A 27,984-nucleotide genomic window follows, 5' to 3' on the forward strand; every position below is an offset into this window, starting at 1 on the left:
TAAGTCCCTAAATGCTATAGGAACTGGTAATGGAGGATAAACATTTGGAGTTCACAAGAGAATTTGCAAACTGGAATGAATATTTTCAAACAGAATATTCAACCACCAGATTTTTGCTCAATATAAAAAGTAGAATAATGAAGCTACTGTAGATATAATCTCGAAATTCTTCTCTTTGATGACTGAAAAATCTACCTATTTCTGCTAGATTTAAGCTGTGCATAACTTTTTCTATCATTATTTGAAAGTGGCTGGAGCCTGGGTTAGTCTGGGTGACATCGTTTTAAATTGCCAGTTGCTAGAGAATATGGTGAAAGCAGGCCTTGGATGACCTGCAAGTTTCATAGGAACTTGGATAATACCAACTCTTCTGGTCTAGTACAGAAAATCATTTAGATCCTGCATGTAATGCAAATATTTCTTGCATTTTGGGTGACAGATAATCCTTTCTTTGTTGAAGTGGCTTTTTATAATCTATCACCATTCTAAAACGGCCAATTTCCTTTCTTAGATGCCCAATGATGATACATATGTTAATTGTGCTGCAAAGCACAATTGTTTAATTGTGAACCACCCAGAGTCACCCTCTGGGGGAGGTGGGCAGCATATAAATTAAATAAATAAATAAATATATAAGGACTGTATTTTTCTCAATTACATTCAGTGCTACCAGTTCACTCAAATGTTGTCTCAAGTCTTAAAAAACTGCATATGGAACACACCTGGTCTTTTCTTTAAAAGGAATATCACTAATCAAGTCAATGCAATGAGCTCTAGCAGAATATCCATGTATTGCAAAACCTTGAAAGGTTTCTTTAATAATAATTTGGGAAGTTCTTCTTGATCCTTAGTAATCACAGTCTGAAGATTCAGTATAGTATCTTTTTGTTGAATTCTTAATCTGCACTGTTATTTTCATATGGAATGTAGCTAATCTGTTGCGGGGGGGATAGATCCTCCATGTCTTGCTTCAAGTTCTGGAGCATCTAGGAGTAGCTTAGCTCCTGAGCCTGACATCTGTAATGTGAGCATGATTCTCCAGCTGAAACCTTAATTGGTTTCTTCTCAGCAACTACACCTCATTTCTATCTATACTTTCAGATTGTACAATCTGATTTACACATTTTCTCCATTGGTAGAGCAAGCCTATCCTGTTTAAAGAACTCTGAGAATCTTGGTTGGCATTGTTATTTATTATAGTATACATTTATACCAATGGTAGTTGATATTTCTTGGTTCATGCAGTGATCTGAGCATACAAGAGCTAAAATGGTCTATTTCTCATCCATATTTTAACATTATTTGGAACTTGTAGTTCAAGGACTATGAATCTAAAATATTGCAGTTTATTCCCCAGCAGTTCATCAATGTAGCTTTATGTGGTAAGATTTTAGAAAATGTCTTCCACATATATGAATCAGGATCTATCAGGCATTTATCCCATTCATGTCCACAGTCAGTACATACTGCTCCTACCAGTCTTTGCAGTACCTTTTACCACTTACAAAATTTCCTTTTCTGAAGCCTACAGAGTTGCTCTTAGATACTTATTTTGGCCAATTTTTGCATTCTGAGATGGGCTTTCTCCTACACTTGAAAAATTAGGCTTCCCTGCTTGTTCAGCAGTCACTCTCATCGGCACTCTCTTTTGCAGACAGGCATGGTTTTCCAATCTACTTTTTTATTGTCACAATTTTGGGAATTTCCCCTCATACCTTTGTCTCTGCCTGAATGTCTTCCTTTTTCTTATGACTTCTGTTGTAAATTCTCTCCCCCTTTATTCTGAAATGTCTTCTCCAGAGACCATAAAACATACAGGAGAATGGCATAAGGAAACACCTCTTGTTGGCTCATTCTCCAAAGCAATGCTCTTTATTTTTAGTGCTCTTAATAAAACCACATGTCAACAATCTTTTTTTAAAAGTTGCTCTTTTTTATTATAATAATAATTTAATAAATTTATATGCTGCCTGAATCCCAGTGACTCTGGGCAGTTTACAAATAGGGATTAAGCTAACACACACTTTCTTTCTTTTCCTTCTATCCCCTTTGTTTCTAGAATTTCAATAGTTAATCAGGGCAACCTATACATGTATTTGAAAGTAATTTCTTTACAGTAATATATTCATGGGTCTCATAATATTTTGCTTTTGATTTAGAGACTTGTACTATGTTGTCATAAGCAGTTCCCCAAATGGCTAATTCTTTTGTCATTGATTTTCTATCTTCTCCTAAAGCAATGTGCAAAGCAGGAGGAAGAATTTCTGGATATCATTTCTTCTATAAATGTTTGCAGGTATACTGTCATCTTCTACTAAATCTCCTGCTTGTACTCTCCAGGTGAAAATATCTCCAGCTGGTTTAGGTGTAGAATTTCTTGCAGCAACCCTAGATACACCATACCTCTGTAAAACGTTTGCCAGTAACTAGGGATTTACAAAATGAACCATTCCAAGCATAAAAAAAATTAGTTTGGGTGGTTTGGGTCTGAACTGAAATACACATACTTAGTCTGGCTACCAAATGAAATGGTGCTGTTGAGTTCTGAAGTGCTATTGTTCTCGTAGAAGTGTTTTGGTGCAGGAGAAAGAGGGGGGAAATAACCAGGGATGTTGATGGCTGTGGTAGCAGAGGGAAGGCACTGGGAAGATCCAAGGGCACCTGGGCTAGTGGAATATGCCATGCTGGGTCAGTGGTGATGGTTGCTGAGGTGAGACAGGAGTGATGGAAGGAAAAATGCTAGGAAAATTTATTCTATTTATTTTATGTTATTCAATTCTGAGGTTGCCCAACTCCTTGACAACTCTGGGCAGCTTACATATTAAAGAAAAAACAATGCATGTAAGAAGAGATCATGGCCCACCAGAAGAATAAACACCCATCCCAAGACTGTGAGAACAACCATTTTTAAAATAATTGCTAAAATGTCGTAAGGATGGGAGCTGCACAAATCTCTGGGGAGATATCATTCCAAAGAACAGATGCTGCAACAGAGTAGGTGTGCTTCCTGGGTCCAGCAAGATGACATTGTTTGAGTGACGGGACCTGGAGGGCACCCACTTTGCTTGATTGCACCCGACGGGCAGAAACAATTGGGGATAAGCAGATAGCCAGGCCCTGTGCCATGAAGGATCTAAAGGGAATAGCCAGAACCTTGAACTGCAAGATTGGGGGTGGGCAGGCTCTTGGGATATACTGTCTGGGACATTGGTGGGATGCATCAGCCTTACCCTACTTGCCGTATAAAATCACTCCAGGGTCCCTGCAGGATCTGTTCCAGCTTTTGTTTCAGTTGAACTGTGGCTTACTCTGAACCATTTGGCAGAACGTCTGGAACATGGCACATTTTTTTCAAGCTCAAAAACAAAATGCATTTTCCATTTTCTGCACAACTCGATTGCACAAGCCTACAGTTCAGGGGAAAGGTTCATAAAAGGAGTACAGATGGTAGCAGATGGTCTGCTCTTCCTTTCAGACAACTATCATCTATACATCTTCCTTTCACTACCTGCACCTTATTTGCTGCTTCAGAAAGAATTGCTGTGGCTTTTTCATCTATAAGAAATACTTCCCATGTTCCATAGAGTTTTTGCTAGCAATAATTCCTTCCTATTCTCTTGAAAGCACAATATATCTTTTCATTTTCCCTCCCTTTTATTTGTTATGGCTTACTGACTACTCTGTACGTCTCTACAGCCTCCTTTATATCTGTAGTTCTATCTCCAGCATCTATAGTTTCGTTTAAATGAAATCCTAACTTTCTGCACACATTCATTGCAACACTTGCTATCCACTAGAATATGTGATTTGTGAGTTCACAGAGGTAGAAGAGAATTTGCAAAATGGAAATAAGCTAAATATTTTTAGTTTAAAACACCTTTAACCACCAGGCTTCTGCTCAAACAAACTTGTTCATATACTCTCCAGGGAGAAAATCCCAATTCTCTTAAAGAATCTCAGTATTTCTCTAGTTTTAAGGACTGTTCCTCTGAACACTCTTACTTGCTTTCTCTGTAGGGGTTACAGTCCAAAGAAGAATGTTTAGCGCCTGCAGAAAAGCCCTAAAATCAACATGTATTTGTACACAGAACAAGCATTTCTTATTAAATAAAGACTCTTGGTGGCCTCTTTTGTGTCGATACCTCACCTCAAGCAAGAGGCTGAAGGCAAGCATGTGCCTGACTTTTGCAGAACCCCACCTTGTGCCCTTGCGGCTCTCTCTTGCTCTGTTTCAAGAAATCCAGCACAGCTTATTGTTTCCATTTGATCCTACCCACCAGTCTAAATTAAGAAGCAGCAAACCCTGGGGATGGCAGAGGCTCGCAGCTTCTTTGAGACAAAATCCACCAAGTGCTGTCTTTTGCTGTCTCCGGAACATTATTAAAACTTTTTATTATGCAGTGCTTTTTCTAATTAAGCCTCATTGTCTCTGCCCAAATATCTAGGTTCTGCTTCATTATTTTTAAAGCTGATGTACTTTAAGCTGTTCCTTTTATTGCTTATATTGTAAAGATTAATTGCTTATACTGCAAAAAAATCTGTTTTCAAAGATGGATTATAAATGAGTAAATAACACTAGGACAAAAATCAGTCAGAGGGGGATGAAGCTCTTCTTTTTCTTCTAAGTTTTGCAAAATCCCTCCTCCACAGATTCTTATTCTACAGAAACTCACATTTGTTTTCAGCTATCACTTCCATCCAAGTGAAAGTGTTAAGTTTAAGATTATAAATAAAATACACAAAGGAATGCTTAGGTTACTAATGCTGATCCCAAGTATTGCCATAGCAACACTAAATTAATCTCCATGAGTTTACCGTTATGAATCCCCTATTTTGGTATTAAAGGGAGTGGTGGAGAATGCAGAAATCAATCTTTAATGGAGGGATGTTTAATTTGGATCATTGGGCACGCTTGGAATTTTGAGCATATTCTTTCACAAACTGGGTGTTGTGGGGGAGTACATGGCATTTGTAACATACCATAATGATATCAGAATGATGGCCTGCAACAAGATCAACTTGAAAATGCCATGATTACGTACTTGCGGCCCAATGTCTGACAGAAGTATGTAAACTGGGATGCGTTGTCATTTGACTCCCTGACCAGGGACCTGGGGATCAGGGTAGAGAAATTTCACTAGTAACAACTGGCTGTCATGGGAGGTGTATCCAATCTTAGGTTTTTCAGAAAGCAAACGGGTGATTCCTCTGCTACTCTCACCAGTCCGCAAGGAGCCTCCCAAGGTATTTCTGATCCCCATCCAAACGAAAGCTGAGATACAACCATCAACTTTTCTAGGAATACCACCAGTGTCAGAATCCTCGAAAGATTTCATAGTAGATTGTTATATGGCTAGTTTAGAAATTGCTTTTTATATGCTGCGGTTCTGCCATTGTAAAAGGTGGGGGGGGGAAGGAATGAGAAACTGTTAAAAGCAGATGGCTCCTTATCACAGGCACAGGAATGTGCAAGGTCGTACCAGCGAGGGAATCAGAAGACCAAGAACTAAGGGCGGTTAAGGGGGGGGGGTAAGGTAAGAAAAACAACTTTTGGCGCGCTTATGCTCAGTTTTAGCAATGCTTTGGAACTGTACACTTATTTTCAATAAATGAACTTTCTTTTGAATCAATATTGGTTGCAAGGAAAGTTACTGGAATTGGGATCAACAGGTGGCAGATCATTACAACCAGGAATATTCAAGTGATGCAAAGGTTGGCCCTTTGCTTTGTACCATGCCAGCTTCTCATTTCCTTTTTATTATTTAGTTTATTTAAATTTATTATAACCACCCAACTCCAAAGGACTCTTAAGATACAACAACAACAACACCGAGGTGAGGGAGAGAGCATGGAAGGTGGCGCAGGAGGGATCTACAGCAGCATATTGGTGGTCTCAGATTAAAACTTCCTCTTGTTTGCAGAAAGAGACTTGTTGAGCAATGCATGGATTTTTTCCTAAGAAATTGGTATCATTAATCATACAGTACAAGGGTTCCCAAACGATGGGTATGAAGACATTTCAAGGGGGGGGGTACAAAGATGTGAACTTCTTAGGGCAAAAAAAATAGTAATTTTCAAATGAAGCTCAAACAGAATGGGAAAATTGGCAGTTAGTGGGCTAACGGGAAAGAAAGTGGGAAAGCACTGGGAAGATCAGGGCTGGTAGAGTTGATCAGGAAGACTGAGGCTGGAAACCTGACACATTTATTCTTGCACAGACTGGCAGATGGATTTGACAGAAATGAGGGCTTCTAAAATCAAAAAGGGATTGGAATACTGGAAAGTTTGAAATCTCTACTACTATAGCACTTGGTAGAGTGTCATGGGAATGTTTGCAAATATCTTCCTCTATTTCATTTTAAGACTGGCTACATGTAGTTTCTGTGGCCCCCTTTTTTCCTTCTGCTCCCCACTTTTTTGCTTTGTCATCTTGTCTGATGAGCAGATTTGGAGATCCTGGAAGCTTGCATAACAATTTCTAAGGTCTGAGTATTCTCTTTTTTCAAATTGTCAACCAGCTACCTTTGCTTTTTTTTTTTTTGCAGCCTTTGTTTGAAGAAATAAAAACCCTGAAAAACTTTAATCATATTTTTTTTTAATTCTGAAAAAAAAAATATATAGGATATATTTGACAAATTACTTCAATGCTCCAAAAAAGGTGGAAAAAGTGAGCAAGGATAACTTTTTTTAAAAAACACACTTGTTGAAGAAACTTTAAAAAAATCACTGTAAAAATATAAAAGCAAAAATTATACCTGTATGAGCAATTAATATCTTAGTTCCAAAAGAACTAGACAATTAATCCAGTACAAGATAGACAGATGTCAGCAAACTGCTGTTGAATCTCAAGTCATTTTGAAAAGCAGTTTGTAACATGATACCAAGTGAAAAGTCGAAACTTATCCTTTTGCCTAAAATATTCGATGAATTCCAGCTATACTACTCTTTTAAGTCTAGTTTTTTAAAAACATTTTAAAATTAACATTCTAGAAAATGAGCAAATTGCTGAAGTACAAATAAATTTCTTACATAGCATTTATGGTGCTCTGTGCCTTAAAGACACCTTAAGTCAAGCTACAAGCTCAAACGCAGCTGACAGAACTTCTCTTTAAAATGATAGATGGAGATGTTCTTTGAAATAATTTGGTACTAAATTATTTTGATAATTTAAACATGACTTAGTGACAGACTGGCAGTCAGCGCATTTCTAAATCAAATACTGAAAGCCAATCTAACTTTTTTTATAACGTATTGGTCCATTTACCAAGATCACCCTGAGACCTCTAACTCCTCCATCTTTCAATTGATGTCTTGGATGAAGAGATTCACGGAATGCTTATTGAATTTGGAGATTATCTAATACCTTAGAAGAAGAAAAATTCAAAAAGATCTTGAGATAAACAAGCTTAAATTAACAGAATTAAATTTAACAGATATAAAAACTTTTTTTAAAAAATTTTGAAACACAAATCACACACATAGTTATAGGATGACGTATACCTAACTTGGTAATAGTTCTTAAGGAAAAAAAATACTTGTTGACTACAGACTGAACATGAGCTATGTTCATATGTGATGTGGTTACAAAAAAAGGCAGATGCACTTTCAACCTGCATCAACAGAAGTATATTTTCCAAATCACAGGAAAGTGATCACTCTATTCTACTTTCTTCAGATTCCACCTTTAATGTCCATTTCTAGGCACTACACTTTAAGGATTCAGAAACACTGGAGTAAGTTCAGAAACGGGTAGTGAGGATGATCAGAGAATAAAGAGAGACTGAAGTAGTTGGGGACGTTAGCTTTGCAAAAAAAAAAAAAGACCAGAGGTAAGGGATATAGCACTCATCAACCACCTGAAATTATATTACAGAGAAGAAAGTCAAGACCTGCTTATCATTCTAGAGTGCAGGACACAGAATAATTAAGTGCCTGGAAGGCAGATTCCACCTGAATATCAGAAAAAAGCTTTCTAATAATAATATCTCCTTGACAGGGGAATCATAAATTACCAGTAAGGTAATGGGTCCCCCTTCATTGGATGTGTTCAATGGAGGCTAGATCTGCCTGGGATGCTCGAATTTGGATCCTGTGTTAAGGAGGGGGTTGAACTTGGAGTCCGATCCAACACTAGGTTTCTGTGATTCTGATGTCTGCTACTAGTTAAAGCTATCCTAAATTACATGTAGGTCATGTGTTAAAGACAAGTAACGACAGATTTATATGAAATCAGATTTTATTGTAAACCATTATTTAGGTACAACACATATCCTTTCCATTTTCATGAAATACCAACAGTTAAATTATGATCTGGTGGGCATCATGATTTGCTTTTTAATGCTGTAGGACTGACATTCATTTTCATTTTGAATCCCAAAACCACATTGTGTTTTAATTAGCAATGGCCAGATCCAGTCCTGATTTTCACCTCTTTTGCCTTGTGCTTTCTAAAAAACTGTTCCATGGAACAAGACAGGAGGCAGCCTTGGAGAAGGGGAGAACTGGTAAAATCACTGTTCTGCCCCCTTCCTCCAATGGGGAACATCTACTGGATTCCAATTTTCATTCTTCCAAGGCTTTCCATTTATGGACACGCCAATTTGGAATGCCCCTTTAAGGAAAAAAAAAGAGGAAAAAATTCAATATGTTTCTATATCTAAAACCACCATTTCCCTATCATTCTACTGAAAATGTCAACAGTTCTGATGCACTGCAAGTCTCCTATGATCTGATGTGGCTGAATCTGTGTGCTCACCATTATCACCCTTTTCATATGGAAGCTAAAATCTGCAGTTTGCTATATACAAAGAACACAAAGACTGAACTTGTAAAGAAGAAAGTGTAAGGCTGCACATTCCTCCCCCCACCCCCTTCTTTTCCAGCAAGGTGTAGTGGGCAACCTAAGCATCTGCTTGTGAAGGAATGGCTACGGGACATTTTGCATTGTTTTAGTTTGGTTCACAATTCAACAAGTTTGAGGTCTTTTCCCTGAAGAGAAACTTAGCGCATGTTTCACCAGCAACATTTGTACAGAACATTTTACTTAAGGGTAGTCAGGGAGACATTAAAACACTGAAGTCAGCAAATGAAGGCTGCATTAATGATCACAGGATTTCTAAAACAATTTTGTCAGACATCTGATGTCATGATTTCATGAGTGATGATAATCCTGGTTATTTCATTTCTGTTTCTCATCCATTTGGAAATGGGAAGGCTACTATTTTTCCCCAGAAAATTCAGCATTCTACTATAAATTTCTAAGTGCAGAAAGAACTGAATCTCAGACTCATTAGAAAAAGATCAGCATTATTTTACAAAAAAGCACTGACAGAATCATACTGAAGAAGAAAATTATTCCTTCTTTTGAGCTTCAAATGAGGCTGCTGTGCAATGCCATTCAACACAAAACAGTAAATCTGAACTTTGTTTAATGGTGGACTATTTAAACACATTTAAGGCTTTGGGTTTGGTGTTTCAGACCCCCCCCCAACAGACGCACCCATCCCAACATTGTTAAAAGCAGACTACACAATAGAAATGACTGGATAAAATGAACAAAGCTTCTGCATTTAGACACATGGCATTAAAATTCAAAAGGCAAACGGAAAATAGCAGGTGTTTGGCATTGTTTGTTTCACTATCTCTAAAAAATCCACTTTTCTGAGTTTTCATCCTGCCACACAATTAGAGGATTATGCTACTATCCACTTGACAAATTGGTACGACAAAACCTGCTTTAGAATATCATGGTTGATAAAACAGCGATTCATAGTATTAGAATTATATAGTAGTAACATAAAAACCAGTATGGCAGGAGGCAATATTAATCACAGGCACTGCCCTATCACTTAATAGATGCTTCATTTAGTGCTAGTCAAATAAATATTGGGTTTTCTTTTCTTTTAACCTGAACACAAAAAGGAATGTACTGCAAATATACTGTAGTATAAGACAACACTTTCTAGTCTGTCCTTCTGCAAGATAGGACCTTGAGAACATCTCCTAAGGGCTGCAGGCACTCTTCACCTCGGAATTACTGCTATTACAAAAAAGAAGGGAAAAACCCCACCCAAAACAGCAGAATGCACTTTTGCCTCCTAAGGCCCAATTAGCTCTCTGAAAACTAGGATCCTCTGTAGTTTATTATCTTTAAAGCAAAGTACTCATAGAAAAACTATAGAAAATGCCTTGGAAAAGATCCGACCTCCTGTCAGTGAATGTTTAAGGCTCAAAATATAGTCTCTTTGTGTTATAAATTTGCATCTTTTTCCTGATATCTCTTGTTGATTGAAATGAGCATGGAAAACAGCCAAACATCAATGGAGGCTGGCCCCTGAAGGCTTGTGAGGCACTTCTGTAACTTGGTTATCTGCCCCCAGTCAGGCCTGCCTATCCCATTACTTACAAACGAAGGATTAGCCATTTTGCTCTTCAGTGAGTCTCTCGGCATTGGCTTTGTGGAGTTCAGGAAGCAACAGGATTTCTTTTCCCCTTACAAGGACCAGGGAAAGCGGGGGGGGGGGGGGGAGGTGGAGAGGAGGCCTCTCTTTTTGAGAAAAAGCAGTGGGGAGAAAAAAAGATGAGTATGCCCCCCCCTTCAGGGGACCCTTAAAAGCTTAGCCATTCCTCCAGGCCTTGAGTTAGCATCTTTGGGCACCCTCTTTACATTGGGGGTGATGGGAAAGAAATTTATGTTGTCCCCTCACGTGAGTGTTGTCTTTTTAATATATATTTTTTTTAAAAATGGGAAAGCTGCCCAGATTCATTCTGGAGTCCGCCTAGAAATTCAATAAATTTGATAAATAAAGAAGAGGCAGGGAGAAAAGACTGATGGATATTGAACTTATTGACCAGTCAACTCACCAGAATGACTGCAAATAGTGTCTCCAGATGCATAAATTACCATGCTGATGCCAGACTAAAGTGTAATTTGATCCAGACTAACCCCAGACGTGTGTACAGTATAGTTTAGTTTAGACTGTTGTATCAGGAGCAGTTTCTGTCTTCTTGGCAAGGTCCTGTTATAACAGTTATCGAGGGGAAATATTTTGGAATTCAGGGGTACAGATGGAGGAAATGCTGATTGTCTTTTGGGGGGATAGGTTAGGGCAGAAAACATCAAACACTTAAAAGAAGTTTTTCAGTGAAACAGCTTGTATGTTCACACTGTGAACAATAGATATGTAAGGGATTGGCAGACAGTGCTGTTACTTCAGCCGTTCAGAAAAAATATCCTGCAATTTTAGTTCTACCAGTAGCTGAACAAGAATTTGGAGAATTATTCCAAAAGGCATTTCAGAGAGATTCTAAGGGATGTGATCTAGGTTCTTGTATTATTTGTGATGAGGTGGCCAAAGGTTGTATCTGAACATCCTATCTTGAACTGTACAACAATCTCCTCAATTTTCTTTTTACTTTTTCAGATTGGGCAGGGTGGGTAGCCAGAGAAGCTTCTGCATGATAGAAAAATGTGTCACAGAAAACAGCAGCAGCTGCATCTTCTCCCACCTCCAACAAAAACACCACCAAGGGGAGTAATTCTCAAGAACCCTGAGAATATGACAGAAGTCTCTCTCTTAGAGGAAGAAAATGTTTGCAAAATTGCAAGGCAGGTTTTGGCACAGCACTAGTTTAATTTTTTTTTAAAATAATTATGCAGGGAATGAGGAAGGAAGAAAGTTTTGACAACTTTTTAAAGCCCTTGGTGGGGGCATATGTATGTTTGGGACAGAGAATAAATATGTTGAGGGATATGACTGACCTAGTGGAAAGTAGTCAGCACAAAACCCGGAAGGAAATCTGTGGGACCATTCTTAACAAATTTCAGGTCCCAGAATTTGTGTTCATTGTGCTTAACACTGTTTCTGTTTGACTCTCATTCCCAGAGGTACAATAAGTTTCCAAAAACATTTTAAGCATGACCTTCTAAAATGTAGTATACATATTCCTCTGCTGTAACAGGCTTGTAACAGTTTAAATACTTCTGCTCCCAAATTGGATCTGACAAAGGCCCTCCCAAGGAGAGGTGAAGATCTGTAAGCCAGTCTGCTACTTGCCTTTGCCTATTCTAGAGCAGAGCAGAGCAGAGGAAAAACCATTAACCTATATTTAAAAACTAAGAAAACATGTCAATATGACCACCGTTAAGACATCTTTCTCTCTGTGTTTAAATAGCACCACTCTGTCCCTAAGCTTGCCCTGGAATAGATACTTAATGGAATGGTTGGAAAAAGTAACAGGTTGGAGAGGTCATCAGAGAAGCAAGTTCATTAATACATCAATCTAGTGAACCAATATAAGAGATTATTATTAAGTTCGGATCAATATTAAAGAATTGTACTGCTGTCCACTGCTTGAATATTTTTAGTGCCATTACAAGAGAAGAGGATAAGGACAAAACCAGAATTAGCTGGCTTTGCCTACCATTGGCCACTGTTTCCTCTGCCCTACCAGACCAACAGGCACTAGCCATCACTGCAAGTAGTAATTAATTGGGAATCAATGATATCAGGCATACAAGTATTACATCAACAGAGACACATCCACAGTAACCCTAGGGTAGCTGCAATGATCCTAACATTAACCAACAAATATATCCATTATATTATGCTTTGACTCTGGTTTATCCAGCTGAAATGAGACTTAACGAAAAGAAAAGAAAAAAGGAAAGGAAAGGAAAGGAAAGGAAAGGAAAGGAAAGGAAAGGAAAGGAAAGGAAAAATGGAGAATTAGCTGTAGTAATTCGTGTACTCTCTAGTAGCCAGCTGAACTGTATTGAAAAGAGGCAATAATGCTTTACCTGTACTACATTAGCTTTTTGAGAAAAGGAATGTTTGCTGAAGCTTTGGAATAGTTTTGCTGTGAGATCAGATGATTTGCAAATACTGAAGAAGCCATCATTATCAAAATAGCTTTAAGTGTTTAGTTGATATACAGAAGAAAACCCCTATTTGTTGCTTTTTTGCTAAAGTGCTCAGCGTATACACAGAACAATACCCCTGTTTCAAAAGTGATCACTGCTGCCACTTAACTGCTCTTTGTTCAAGGGGGCTTCTGATTCTCTTCAGACCAAGGCCATCTCATTCTAGAAAGCAATCAGCTACCACTTCCCTTTGTCCCTGCACTATCCTCCTTTATGTGATACAGACAATGGAAACCCATTTTGCTGCAAGTCTGACCTATTTAACCACACACACAAAGTAACAGCACAATTTCTTTGACAAAGAGAATCCTTAAATATCCCAGTATGAAAATATAACTTAAATATAAAAGTTTAAACAGGTTAGAAGAGATTTGAAAAGAAAAAAAAAACTTTGCAGCCCATTAGTTCCATAGGTACCATTAATTTGTAACTATAAAACTATTCTGCTTCAGCAGTATGCTGCAAAAAAGTGTTTTTCGTAATAAAACATACTGATTCAAATTTTGTCAATCCTCCTGTGACTTTCAGAGTGTCATTCAGGACCACAGCTGAAATGATGGTATTCTATGCCTGTCTTCTGAAGGATCCCATCCATCCAAATCACCTTGGTAACAGGAATTTGTGAACACATGTTGAGAAGAAACTCTTGCATATTTTCCATAGTGCAATTGAACAGGTAGTGGTTCCAATGGGCTGTATTCCCTTTGCTTCACAGTCTTGAGGCAACAAGCATCCTGCGGCCAAGTGAAAATCCACTGAGGTGGGCAAATCCATCGTTAACCTGCAAGTATCCAACCTGTCATACGGGCAGACCAAAGCGATGCTTCTTTTTCTTAACAGGCTTTAAATTAGTCAGTCTCCTAAGATCCTCTTCCACATCAGATTCCTCCATTTCATCATCTGCTGAGATTAGAATCTAAAGACAAAAAGGCATGCAGGTGAAATTACACCTAAATTCACACCTTCAAAAAGTGAGTTGATAGCTCAACAAATATTTTGGCCTTAAAAGTAACTTCTAATTTTAGCTTTTCCCATTTCTCAAGGTATGATTTAAATCTGTCTTTATACTCTGCCATTGTTGGATATTTTCTCTGAATAGATTGGCTGTAACTATAGGAATCTAGTTTATAAGTATGTGTGAATAATTTTTTCCACTAAAAATGACTGTAGGATATACTAAAAAGTTGAAATATCAATATGGTGCACAGAGACAGAAACAAGGACTCTGGCTTTATAAATTGGACAGTTCTGGATAAATAATGCAATATTGCAGCTTACTTTGGGCTGGAGAGAGAAGACTACAACTGGATTGCAAATCTGAACAGGAAAACATAAGTACTGAAATGTAAATGCAAAAATTAAAAGGTTAGAAGATCTATGTAAGAGTAAGCAAATGGCTATGTAATGGATCAATCTGTAATCAAATCAGCTTCTGGGCTCACTTGAGGCCTGAGAGCACTAAAGCTGCCAGGAGGATAGCTGGAGCAGAAGTGGAGGAATGTGGGGGGGGGGAGAGAGCACTTAAGGTACAGTGGAACCTCGGGTTACGAACGCTTCTGTTAACGAACTTTTCGGGTTACAACCAGCTCCGGCCGCAAAATTTTGCTTCGGTTTGCGAACGCCGCCTTGGGGTACGAACAGGGTACGCGGCCATTTTCCCTCCCGTGACACGGTCCGCGGCCATTTTTCCGCCCCTGACACGTGGTCCACGGCCATTTTCCGCCCCTGACACGTGGTCCGCGGCCATTTTTCCGCCCCTGACACGTGGTCCGCGGCCATTTTTCCGCCCCTGACACGTGGTCTGCGGCCATTTTTCTGCCCCTGACACGTGGTCCGCGGCCATTTTCCGCCCCTGACACGTGGTCGTAGGGAGGGGGACTCTCCCTCCAAGCAATAGCCACCTCCCTGTCCTCCACGCCAGAACGGATTAACGGTAATTACATTGACCCTTATGGGGAAATTTGCTTCGGGTTGCGACCAATTCGGGGTGTGACCAGAGTCACGGAACGAATTAAGTTCGTAAACCGAGGTTCCACTGTACTAATCTGAAGGCAGTGAAAAATGCTTACACCTTTACCTCCATTACTTCCACAAAGGATTTATGCCAGGGTGGGGCTCCTTTTCCTTGCTGTGCAGTATTTCTTTACCTAGATGGCTTGCAGTTAGCAATATGCACGATTCTTTGTAAAGCAAATGGATCAGAACTGCTTTGACCTGGGCTTCAGTGCTGTGGCAGATCATAGCAATGTAACCTCAAGCAATTACCTATTCTAGTATTTTGGTTTCTTTTCAGCTTGCATATGTTAAGTGGACAATGTATGGAGAGATTAGGACTACCACCTGCTTATTTGATCCTTGGCCTTCCTGGCTGATAATCAGCCAAGATAAGACTGGTCCTGTGGTTAAGGGAATGATTAGCAGCTCCTTGGGGCAAGATGTGATCTCTGCTTGATTCCGAAAGACAATTTATAGGGTCTCTGTTGAAGAAACCCTTGGGTGATCAGAAGTTCTAGGTAATTGCAGTCCAGCCTCAAACTTTCAGTTTCTGGGAAAGTTGATTAAGAAAATGGTACCTTATCACTCCAGACATCTGGACAATACTGATTATCCAGAAACCTTTCAGTTTGGCTTCTAGTTGGTCCTGACATGCTTTGGTTGCTTTAATGGATGATCTATGCTGCTGACTGGATCCAAGGCTGGGGAGGGATACAGACCTGCTTGTTTTCCTGGAATTCTCAATTGTTCTGTTGTGGATCTAGTGGGATTGGATTGTCCTGCCTATTCCCCTGTGACCAGAAGATGATGTGGAGGACAATTCTTCATCCCCTAAACTATTAATCTGTGGTATCCCACGGAGTCTGTCTTGTCTTACATAATGTTCAATATCTACATGAAATTGAATGGGGAGGCCATTTGGAACTTTCAAGTGAGGTGACATCAATATATTTATGGCAATTCTATTAATCCTTACCATTCAGTTCTAAGAAACTAACTGGTATACCAGCTGTAGGCATGGCCAAAATATTGGTATCCCCTCCACTTTTTCCCACAGCATACCAATTTGCTGTGAAATAAGTTGAAACTGACACAAATGGCATCCACCATTCTTTATTCCATAGTCCATTAAGCAGACACTTGCTTTTGATTGATGACTAAATATATTCTTGTAAATAATAAAACAAATGAAAATAGCATGGATATAATTATTGGTACTCCTAACCTAATATTTTGTAGCACACCCTTTTGAGGCAATAACTCCAATCAAGTGCTTTCTGTAGCTCTGAATAAGACTTCTACACTTCCCAGCTGGCAATCTGTTCCACTCTTCTTGAGCAAACTGCTCCAGTTGGCTTAGGTTTGATGGGTTCCTTCTTCCAACTGTGAGTTTCAGCTCTTTCCACAAATGTTCTGTTTGATTCAGATCAGGACTCATAGCAGGACACTTCAGAACAGTCCAATGTTTGTTTTCCAACCATTCTTGGGTTCTCTTAAATGTACTATGTGTTTTAGCTCATTATCCTGCTGGAGGACCCATGACCTGTGACTGAGACAGAGCTTTCTAACACTAGACATTAGGTTTCGCTCCAAAATGCCTCAATAATTTTCTGATTTCATTGTGCCCTGGTGCCAGCAGCAGCAAAACAACCCCTTAATATTATGGAGTCTTCTCTAAGTTTCACAGCAGGGAAAGTGTTCTTTTCTCTAAAAGCATTGTTCTTTCTTCTGTGAACCTAGAGCTGCTTTGACTTACCAAAAAGCTCTTATTTTGTTTCATCTGTCCAAAGGACATTCTCCCAGAAGGATTGTGGCTTGTCAATGTGCATTTTAACAAACTCCAATCTGACTTTTTTGTGTTTGTCTTTCAGATGTTCGGTCTTCCCAGGTCTTCTACCATGGAGGCAATGGATGATGCGACTTCATATTGCTGTACCTTGATCTTGGAGGTCAGCCAGGATCTGTTTTGAAGTTTTCCTTGGTTCTTTCTCCACCATTTGAACTATCCTTCTGTTGAATCTGGGATCAATTTTCCTTTTGCAGCCACATCCAGGGAGGTTGGCTATGGTCCCATGGACCTTAAACTATTTGATGATATTAGCAATCGTGGTCACAACAATATGAGGTTCTTTGGAGATTGTAGCCTTTATCTTTACCATGCTGGGCTATTGCCTTCTTCCTTTCCTCCTTGGACAACTATCTCTTTTTTCCTCTGTCCATGCTTGCTGTGCTGCACACAATGACACAAAACGCCCAAGTACTTTTCTCCATTCAAATAGGCTGAGTGACTGATTATGAGACTGAAGATACCTTTGATACCAATTAAAGTAAATGGTTTGCTTGAGAAATTACTAAAATCCAATATCTTTTAATTTCTAAGGGATACCAATCATTATGTCTATGCCATTTTCATTTGTTTTATTATTTACAAGAATATGTTAAGTTATACATCAAAAGCAGTGTCTGCTCTATGGACAGAATTACTACTTGTTATTAGGAAGTTAGGCTCTGGGATTGAGTTGCATGCTGCTTTGAATGCTGCTGAAGGAAAAGTCCAAAATCTGAAAGTGCTCAGTTGCTATTAGGTTACAAGGAGTATGTCTGCATTGTTATGTCTAGTGAGCCAACTGTGATTACTCCTGCAACCAGTAAGCTACCAGTGTAAACTACAGGGTTCATATAATGGCAGCTGTGAACAAGTTCTACTGGTCACCAATTATTTATTGGATACAATTTAAGATGCTGGTGTTAATGTTTCAACCTTAGGGCCTGGTTATCTGAGTGAGTGAGTGAGTGAGTATATGTCAGGCCTTTAAGATCAACAGGAGAGGCCTTTCTGAAGATGTCCTTGCTGTTGGAGGCATATTATCTGGCATCCTAACCCTCAGTACCTGGTAGCTTCTATAGCTACTCACTCTACTTTAAGGAGGAGAGCCAAGTTGCATGTCTTTTGCCAGATTTTAAATGTTAACTGAAGTTTGCTTTGGTTTTAACTTATGCTTTCAAACTTTTACTTCCATGTTTTATTTGCTTATAGCTGCCCTGATGCTCAAAATGAACAGAAAACAGAGGAACATAGATTAAAAAAAAAAATCAAGGACAGAACTTGCCTCTGACTCTGATTCCTCGTGTGACGCTGCTCTCCTATATCGAACTTTGCTCCCATTTCTTGAATCTTGACCTGATTCTTTCTCTTCAAGCTTAGCTTTTGTCTTTCCTTTTTTCATAAGGAAGTTATCAACAACCCAAAACATTAATGCCTGTTAGAAAGGAGAAATCATGTTAAGCTCCCCTTATCTTTCATACTATTGGACAGTCATGAGATTCAAGGGATTTACAGTATATACAACACCTATCTAAATATACACAATTACATGGGCCATTAAGAAAGCTGGTTTTCTAAATCTGAGGTTCTTTTCTCAGGTTCACACACACACACAAACACAAAAGTAAAGTGCATTTCAATAGCTGGAAACATGCTTTCAATTTGCAGGTGGCACAACTTCCTTCATGCCCATAAAAGTGTGCAAGTACATTTTTAAATACTATTTGTAAATTTGTATTATAGAATCTCTAAATATAAAATCTTGCCAGTTAACCATTAAAACTACTGGCAAAAATGCTGCAGCTTTAAATGTGTAATTCCTAAACATAATTTTATGCAAGCAATTATTTTTTAAAAAATCACAGACATCGTAAAAACAAATTGTCTAAAATGAAAAATAAATGCATTGAAGATAATGTTCTTAAATTGTAGCTATTGTTTCATTAATGTGCACACACATTCCTAAACAAACATGGAACTTGAGTCCTGCAGAACCGCAAAGCAGGAATCTCTCTTTTGACTTCAGCTGTCGTTCTTGGCCACATGCAGGATTTGACTACAATCAAACAACGAACAAGCAACTAAACATCTCTGCAGGGTTCATTTAATTCCTTTTTTTTAGATCTGCAGGGATAAAGATCTCCTGAAAGCACTCTAAGGCTCTACTTCCAGATGTTTAAGGACCACAATTCAGTGAATGATAGATGGGATTTTAGGTACTTTTAGCCCTTTTTTCCTTTCCTTTCCTTTCCTTTCCTTTCCTTTCCTTTCCTTTCCTTTCCTTTCCTTTCCTTTCCTTTCCTTTCCTTTCCTTTCCTTTCCTTTCCTTTCCTTTCATCTCTTTGTTTTACTGCTGTGTTTATAAATTTTGAAGTTGTGTTTCTCTTTAATGCTGTTGCATTCATTTGTATATTTATTTTATGGATTAATGTAGCATCAGTCAATAATTATTTTCCATTCATAAAATGAAAGTGATGAGGGAGATACCCTACAACTGTTTTTTGTATTTTTCTTAAAATCACACACATAAAATACAATCAGCCTTTTTAAAAGTTGGTTTGTTTTACATAGGAATAATCTAATACTCCTGTCATTCATTAAGGAAGAGTTTCACAAACAATACACCAGAACTAATTAATATTGTAAAAACTAAACAAATCTAGCTTCTGTGGTTAACAGAAAGGTCTCTTGGGTGTCACCACAATATATTTGAACTCCAAATATTACAAAACGCAATGAATATACAGAAGGTGTTATTTATACCAACATTTACAAAGAAGGGGACTATCAGCATCACAATAGCCAACTCCAACTGAGGATTCTCTATAGGATTCAACAAAGCTATCTGCAAAGAAGAAAAGTATATTAATATCATGGAATTACATATATATACAACTGAGTTTTGTGCTATTACTTGCACTATGTGCAAGTATTAGATTAAGAGAATTGGGAAGAATAATTTGGGCAGAAAACAAATGCTTTAGATCAACAAAATTAAAAATGGGTTCTTTAGTACATTAAGAATTGGGGTTACTTCCTTTTAAATCAGGAATATATATAATTTAAACGGAGATTCAAAAAGGTGAATATCAACATTAACATGCTTTAATCCACAGTGATTAAATAACACTGTTACTAAAATCACATTATTGATTTTTAATGCCTTGAACAATATAGCCTCAGCTGTTAGAGGCATCTGCTCCCAGAACATCATCACAGGATGGAAAACAGCAGAGCTAGCTTTCCAACTTTCCTGTCAGCTTCATGCAAGTTATGCTCAGTAAGCATTAATCTGAAAAAGGAAGGGAAGTAACTTATCTCTATTCCTTCTATATTGGTTTCTGACATGGCACAGGCTTCATGAAAGTTGTGGGAAGACCAGTGGAGGCTGCGCATGGGCAGTGGGGGGTGCTAAAGGCAGGTGAAAAAGTGGGAGTGACTTACTGGAGTGACTTGCAATCTTCCCTGCTGGCTTCCCCATTGACTGCTTGTGGGAAGCTGGCAGGGAAGGTCACAAATGGTGATCACGTGACTGCGGCTCCCTGTGACGTTTAATTGCGAGCCACAATCCTGCGACTGTGGGGGTGCTGCAATGGCTGGAACTCTGAGGACTGGTCGTACATCGATTCTTTCAGCACCGCTGTAACTTTGAATGGTCGCTGAACAAATGGATGTAAGCCAAGGACTACCTGTACTGAAGGCTTGCTTAAAGCTACATTTGCTGAGTTGATGCAGTAGAAGTAGTATGTGCCTTCATTCAAATGACTTGTTGAATTCTAAACTAGGCATGTAGAGACAGTATCTTATCTGATTCAGGACCCACATTAAAACTCTAGAAACTATCTGAGCTAGTCCAAAGACAGTCCAGTTCAACTAAATATTTACAATTGGAGTGAGGGGTTTCTTGCTAATCTAGCATAGGAAAAACAGAGATGGGAACATTTTGAGGGTTTTTTGCCAGAATAAGATGAAAGTTGCAGTAAGGTTAGCTTTGTATATGTAGAAGAAACATACGTTTCATAGGATTTTGGTCCATAGATGGATTTTCAACTCTTACATTTTAAAACTTTTTAAAAAGTATCTGTAACTTTGTTGTTTTGGGATAGAATGTGATAGAATCTGGAGCTATAATAGCTCCTGTGATGAAGAATAATCAAGCCAAACCTCGAGGAGGAAGCCTTGTGCAAAGGGAATGTTTTTTCATAAGCAATTATGGTGCTCCTCCCTGAATAAGAATATCACTGATTATTAGGCAAGAGGTAAGAATGGCATACCTAAAGACTTTTCCATCTTCAAAAAGGGGACAACTGATTCACAAGAGTCATTCTGGTTCAAGAGCAGACCTGTTATCACTGAAAAAAGTTTCCTCCTTTCCCTACCATAGACTTTTCTTTTTGGCACAACAGCCCTGACACCACCTCTCACACCTCTCACACTCCAGAAAAACAGTTCCAGATTGTAGCCTTACACAGGAATAGAAACAGAATGGAACACCTTCAGACTTTTCTGGTAAATTCAGGTAAATAAAAATGTGTTCCAAATTAGTCTACTCTAGCTTGGGATCTGGGGCTCAGTTACATCCAGTGTGCATTGTTCTATATACAGCTGTTTGTGAGCCATATTGGGGTGTGTGTTTTTGTGTGAAGGGAGGGAGCTAGCAGGCAAATAGCAAATGTGGAGTCCTTGGGGTTCTCTGAGCTTGGTTGTTTTCTTGCAGACATTTTGTTACCCAGCTGGGTAACATCTTCAGTGCTAGAAGGGAATGGGGTTTGCTCTCTGTTTATATACAGGGGCATGCCCTGCCAGTGTTGGTGGGTGTGTGTTTTTTTCTTAGTAGTTCCTTGATTAGGCTGTTGTTTGCTGCTTGATTGTCTGAGTTGGTAGTTCCTTGATTAGGGTATTGTTTACTGGTTGATTGTCTGGTGTTAATCCCTGCTTATCTGGAGGTTGATTACTGGTGAGATGTTTTTTTGTTTCCTTTTGTCTCTTTTGAACAGTGTGTAAATGTTGTTTATGTGCCTGTTGATGGCTGACTTGTCTGAATACCAAGCTTCCAGGAATTCCCTCATGTTTTGGGATTTAGCTTGGTCTAAAATGCTGACAGTTTCCCAGTTGAAACTATGGTTGAGTCTGTCCATGCGTTGTGAGATTAAGGAGTTTTCATTGTGTCTTCTGACTGCTAGTTGGTGTTCATGGATGCGCTCTGCTAGTCTTCTGCCTGTCTGTCCTACATAGTGGCTGTTACAGTCCTTAAGCTGTATGTTGTAGATGACTCCTGTTTTTTCTTCTTGGGCGACTGGGACTTTCGGTTTACTTAAGATGTTTTGGAGGGCTTTAGTTGATTTGTGTGCTACAGAGATGCCATGTGGTTGTAATAGTCTGTTGGTTGTTTCTGAGATGTTTCTGATGTATGGCAGTGTTATCCTTTTCATAGCTTGTGTTGGTTGTGCTGTTGTGGGTTGAGTGGTCAGGCACTTTTTGATAAAGTTGCGTGGGTATCCATTTTGTTGGAAGATGTTATATAGGTGGTCTGTTTCCTAGCAAATGAGTTTCATGTTTTAAATGATTATATAGCTTAGACCATCATCCAAATTGTGTCAAGTAAATTACAAATTGTGTAATTTGTGTTGTTTACCAGAAATGAGAAAAATAAGTTGCTATTATACAGTGATCATTTGTATATGTATATGTTTCATTCAGAAAACTTTTCTGGAGAAAAAGATGAATGAGAAATGGAAGAACATCTAACGTAGAGAACATAAAGAATAATCTAGTAAGTATATTTTTATAACTTAGAGATCACACAGAATGAAATCTATCTAAGCATAAGAGCTGTCATCAAATCCAGTTCCATTTAGTGTAGTGTCTAGCCTCTGCTTGAACCTTTCCAGTAAATGGGAAGTCACTACCTCCCTCAGTAATTGATTCCACTGAGCAGCTTTTCCTAACTTTCAGCTGGAATCTGTCTCCCTGAACTTAAGATCATTTTTCTGATCTGAACATAAGAATAGTTATATTTTAACAATGTAGAAAAATCAGGGCATTAACCTGATTGTTAAAGATGACCAAAGACTTAGTTATAAATATTTTCACTACTTTCATTCGTGCAGTCTTCTCCAGCATGATGTTTTTCAACTGTGTTGGATTACATATTCCATCCCCTTAGTGAGCATGGCATTGAGACCTGGGGGACCAGTTTGGAGAAAACAGCACAAAAGAAAGTACATTGCTAATTCACTTATTGCTGAGTGTATTTTTCTTATTAAATATCAAGACTCAAACCTCTTTCCACTGAGGTATTAGGAGCACTATAATTATGATCGTTTTCTCAAACATCATGATAACTATGTACAATGCACACTGTCCTACCCAAGCACGGCATTGCAATGGGTCCCCTGCAAAAAAAAAAAAAAAACACAAATGGTTAGTACAGCAATCTGATAAACAAGCTGACAACTACATTTAGGTACATCACTTGTAGAGCAATCCAGAGTGCTGATCATCATAAAGCAGATAAACTTTAGATCTGAGTGATCATCTTTATACTATAATGTTATTTATTTGATTTGTATAGCCACCCTTCTCCCCTAAGTGACTCCGGATGGTTCACAAGAATCCTTTGAGTTATCAATTATAGTCTGGCGCAAAAGACCCATACTTGGTATTGCAGAATTGTGGGCCCTGGAATTTGATTTGAGTTCTAGAATTCAAAGTCCTTTGACAGAAAAAAAACACTACTAAGTACAAACTTTCCTCATTTCAGATGAGTAAGTATGAGTAGGAATTGCTTTGTTGCTTCATTATTAAACAATTGGGAATAAAAATGTTTGCAAAGTCACTGCAAATCACTCAAAGACGTACTAGAAAATCCAGATCCACTTTCTGTTTATACATGTCTTAAGGGATATTGTTTATTTAATCTGCTTTACGTGTGTGCATGAGTGTGAACAATTTTCTATAAATTTGTTTCATGAGTGCAAAAATTAAATCTGAACAACACAGAAGTAGAAATACTATTTTTCCGTCTGGAATGCCTTGTTTATTTATTTCAACGGATATGGGCACCCATCTCAGCAATGCCAAACTGGGTAGCTAACAGCTATTCAAGTACAATATAAATACAATGTGTATTAAATAATAATAATAATAATAATAATAATAATACCACCATTCCCAACCAACCAACACAAAGTGGCTCTTGAACACATCATTCACCAGTAGCATGGGATCCAATTAATTGGACTTCAATACAATGAAATAATCATTAAAAATTGAATTAATATAATAAAAGGAGTACCATAATTTGTTAAATATGTGACATTTCATTTATTCATTTTGTTTTAGAAGACTCATGTGTTTGGATATGGTTATGGAAGTAAGAACAGGACAACAGAAATTGTTTTTTCATTCTTTTATGGTTGCAAAGCAAGTTACATCATAAGGCTAGAAAGCGACACACTGTACAATGTCATGGGTCAACTCCCTCCAGGAGGGAGGGATCATCCCCTGATAGGGCCTTGGAAGTGGGCATTTTCAGTAGCCACTTCCACTGTTTGGACTGTCTTCCTGGCAGAAACTGAGTCAGCTTTGTCCCTCCTGGGCTCTAGGAAAATGTAGAAAACTGCCATGTTCCTTACTGCATGGTATCATGACTAAAAATGGAGTTCATGGGTATAAGATATTTCTATTTCTTGGGGTTTTATAGGGTTTTTTTTTTCTTATATGTTTGGGGGCTTTTTTATTTTGAAATTGTTAGCCGCCCAGAACTTTTGGAAATGGGTGGCATAAGAGCAAAATAAATACAATTTTAAAAAATGTAAGCTGCTTGTATAGATAAGGGGACTTTTTTTTTTTGGCCTATAATAAAAAATTCAAAAATGTTGGTTTATCAAATAACCTGTAGTTAGCTTAGTATATACCTCACCATAAAAAAAAAACAAAAAACCATGGCTTAGAATAATGTGAGAACTTCTCTGTAGTGTTTTTTCCAAACTGGCAAAAAGTAGTAAAAATAACTCCAACATATAGAAGACCACGATGTGGTGATGGCTGCCACCCTTAAAAGTCTTTAAAAAGGGAGCAGAGGATAAGACTATCAGTGATGGTTAGTGGTAATGAGTGTTAATCTCAGGGATGGAAGGCAACCTACCAACTGCTGGAGAGCAACAACGAAGGACGTACTGCTTACGGGCTTCCTAGAGGCATCTCATAGATTAAATGTGGCAAACTGAATATGGGACTGAATTGATTTTGATATGGTCAGAAAGACTCTTCTTGTGCTTTATGTAATTGTCCATAAGATTTCCTTCACTTTTGGAGATGGAATGACACCAATTGTATACTAATTTCAAATTAATTATTAAAATACTTAAACTATGCCACATCTGACTGATATCAAGACTGATGTGGCATATTTGATCTTAATAAATCCATACTGACTGTTACTAATTTTGGGCTGGCTATTCAAAACTTGTCTTAATATTTGAATAAGACAAATATTCAACTTCTTGAATATTCTTAAACTTTTTAGAAGATCAAGAAGTTTTGTAATTCCATTTAAGATCATACTCTGTTCTTGTGTATGTCTTCAAATGTATTTGCTACCCTGAATGAAAGATTGCTGAATTGTAATTCTGTTTTTAAAAACAGCTGAAACCATTGTAGAATTCTTTGGAGATTTTAATCACTGAACAATAACAACTCCTATTTTTCTGGAGAAAAGATAGTGTTGCCTAAACTACAAAGTGAAATGTAAATGAAATCTGGCTGAGGACTCTGGTTATATGGAGAAGAATCAAAACAAGGAATGAGGTACCAGCAACAAGAGAAAATGTAAAAGTTTGCAAATGCAATTTAATTTGCTATATGTTAATTAATGTGCAATGATATCAGATCTAGACATCAGTTACTGTTGAAGAAATGTTATCTTTTTTCCAAGACGCTTCAAATACAGACTTACAGCTCAGCCTGAGAACTAAGCAATGGAAAAACAAATACTTTTAAACAGTTGTAATCCAAAATGGACCTCAGCCATTTCCTTTTCTGGAGAGGCTTTAAAAGACATACTCCAGATATTTTACTAGCTGGTCTTGGTGTTTATAATATTTATATATGTGCTATATAATACTTAAGCGTTCCAACAATTTCTGATAAAAGTTAGTAAATAACCATGTATTTTCACTTACATTTCTAAACCTGTTTAGACTATCACGTAAAAGTTAATTACAAAGCATTAACTTAAACAAGGAATAAAACAAGGCCATTTTAAACAGAAGCTTGAAATATGGATTTATGAATATTTTGTACATTTTAACTATTATTAACTTTTGCTTAAGCATAAGATTTAATTTACATTACATTTCTGCACATACAGTGGTGCTTAAAAGTTTGTGAATGCTTTTGAGTTTTCAATATTTCTGCATAAATAGGACCTAAAACATGATCTGTTTTTCATACAAGTCCTAAAGCCAGTTAAACAAAAGAGTCAAAAACATTATACTTGTTCATTTAATGATAGATTGATAATGATACAAACCTACATATTTGTGTGTGGCAAAAGTATGTGAATCTAGGATTATCAGTTCATTTGAAGGGGAAATTAAAGTCAGGTGTTTCAAGCAATGGGATGATAATCACGTGTGAGGGTGGGAGGTCCTGCCTTATTTATAGAACAGAATTCTGGGTATTTGCTATCAAAGTCTGATCTTTACAACACAGGTGTGTGGATGTGTTTCATGGTACAAAGGAGATTTCTGAGGACCTCCAAAAAACAGTTGTTGACGCTTACCAGGCTGGAAAAGGTTACAAAACTATTTCCAAAGAGTTTGGACTCCACCAGCCCACTATCAGGCAGGTCACAAATGGAGGCACACCACTGTCTTTATAGCAGGTACTGCCCTTTGCTTTTCACCCTCTGAGGGTGTGGGCAGTGACACAAATTGGAGGCAAAGTATCATGTTTAGTATCATCATTTTTGTAGAAATACCTGATTGTTAAATTAAAGCTGCAATGCTTCCTGGTAGTAATTCCACTGAACTCAGTGGGACTAATTTCCAAAAACTATGGACTGGAATGGAATGTAGACCAGCTTCTGGAGTATATCCTGTCACTGAGCACATGGCAAAACAAACAGTTCCCCAGCTTTAGAAACTTAAAGATAATTCACACATTATAGAACTCCTATGTGGAAATTGCTTCTATGTAAGGAAGAGACAAAAAAGTTTCACATCTCTTTCTCTGTTATCCTTTTTTATCTTCAGCCTGCCTTAATTTCATGTCCCCAAAAGCACATTTGGCAAACTATAAGAATTTCAGCTTTCAGTAAAACAGAAAAAACATTTTTTTTCTTTACTTTGGGAGAAGTCAAGCTTAAAGATGAGTCTATGAAACCAAGTCTTGGTCATTGTGTTCTGTTACTCTTTCCCTTCTGCTTATTTATGCTGCATGCCTCCTGGCGCATCACTATCTTATTTATAAAGCACACTGAAGTTTATTACAGTGCTTAGAGAAATATGAAAAAGCTAAAATCAATTATTTCAATACTTGCACACCAACCTCCCTTTTTAAAATTGTAAGAATGGTTAATACTAAAGGCGCTTTTCTCTTTCTGCAATACATGTTCCTCTTGGTGCTGGCATTCCCCTTCCAGACTAATATTGTATTAAATTAGCTGGAAAGCCAAAGCAAAGATTAAGTTCATCACACTGAACTCCATTAGATCAGAAACTCCACATTCATATGCCTACCCATCTTTCCTATTACTAAAATATGCAAAAATGGATGGAACTTATCTGTGTGAGAGGAAAAAAACTGATTTTATTAATACTTAAGGCCTTTGTTAATTGTAACATACAAATAAAACAAGCTTATAGAGCAATAAATAAAATTGCTATGTGGACTAAAGTTTTCAGTCATGGACAGGAAGTTCCTCTGTAGACTTCCTATCTTGTCTTTTTAATGATTCATAACTGTTTACTGTCAGCTAAGGTGGCAACAAATGTTCCCATAATGATGCAAACAGCCAACAGTTTATGATCCCATAGAGTATCTATGCCCAGTGTTCTAACCTCTGGAATTCCTTCTATACCTCCTGATTTTTTTCTATGCTCCTACACCTGATGTGGTCTCCGAGTTATCTTATGTGCCCTCCTGGACAACCTTTTCCCGACATTCTCAGCAGGAAGAGGTTGATGCAATCTATGCTTCTATGAGGAGATTGCCTGCCATTGTAGAACCCACTGAG

General features: G+C 38.0%; 1 protein-coding gene and 1 long non-coding RNA gene across 2 annotated transcripts in view; one reads left to right on the forward strand and one right to left on the reverse strand.

Moving 5' to 3' along the window:
* Positions 1–17,727, forward strand: part of LOC148216700 (uncharacterized) — a 24,605-nt gene extending 6,878 nt beyond the window's left edge. Inside the window, exon 3 of the long non-coding RNA XR_015794849.1 lies at positions 16,789–17,727. This is a non-coding gene — a long non-coding RNA (uncharacterized LOC148216700). The remainder of the gene's footprint in view (positions 1–16,788) is intronic.
* STIMATE (STIM activating enhancer) overlaps positions 8,241–27,984 on the reverse strand; it is a 57,884-nt gene continuing 38,140 nt past the window's right edge. The window contains exons 5-8 of the mRNA XM_088134079.1: positions 23,025–23,137; positions 19,510–19,587; positions 18,028–18,177; positions 8,241–13,838 (exon numbers count right to left, since the gene is read on the reverse strand). Coding sequence (XP_087990205.1) covers positions 13,722–13,838; positions 18,028–18,177; positions 19,510–19,587; positions 23,025–23,137 — 458 coding nt within the window. The 3' untranslated portion in view covers positions 8,241–13,721. The remainder of the gene's footprint in view (positions 13,839–18,027; positions 18,178–19,509; positions 19,588–23,024; positions 23,138–27,984) is intronic.

The sequence above is a fragment of the Python bivittatus genome, unplaced genomic scaffold (assembly GCF_059951505.1).
Source record: "Python bivittatus isolate LINGU-HERP-01145 unplaced genomic scaffold, Pbiv_v1 ctg000080_np1212, whole genome shotgun sequence".
NCBI lineage: Eukaryota > Metazoa > Chordata > Lepidosauria > Squamata > Pythonidae > Python > Python bivittatus.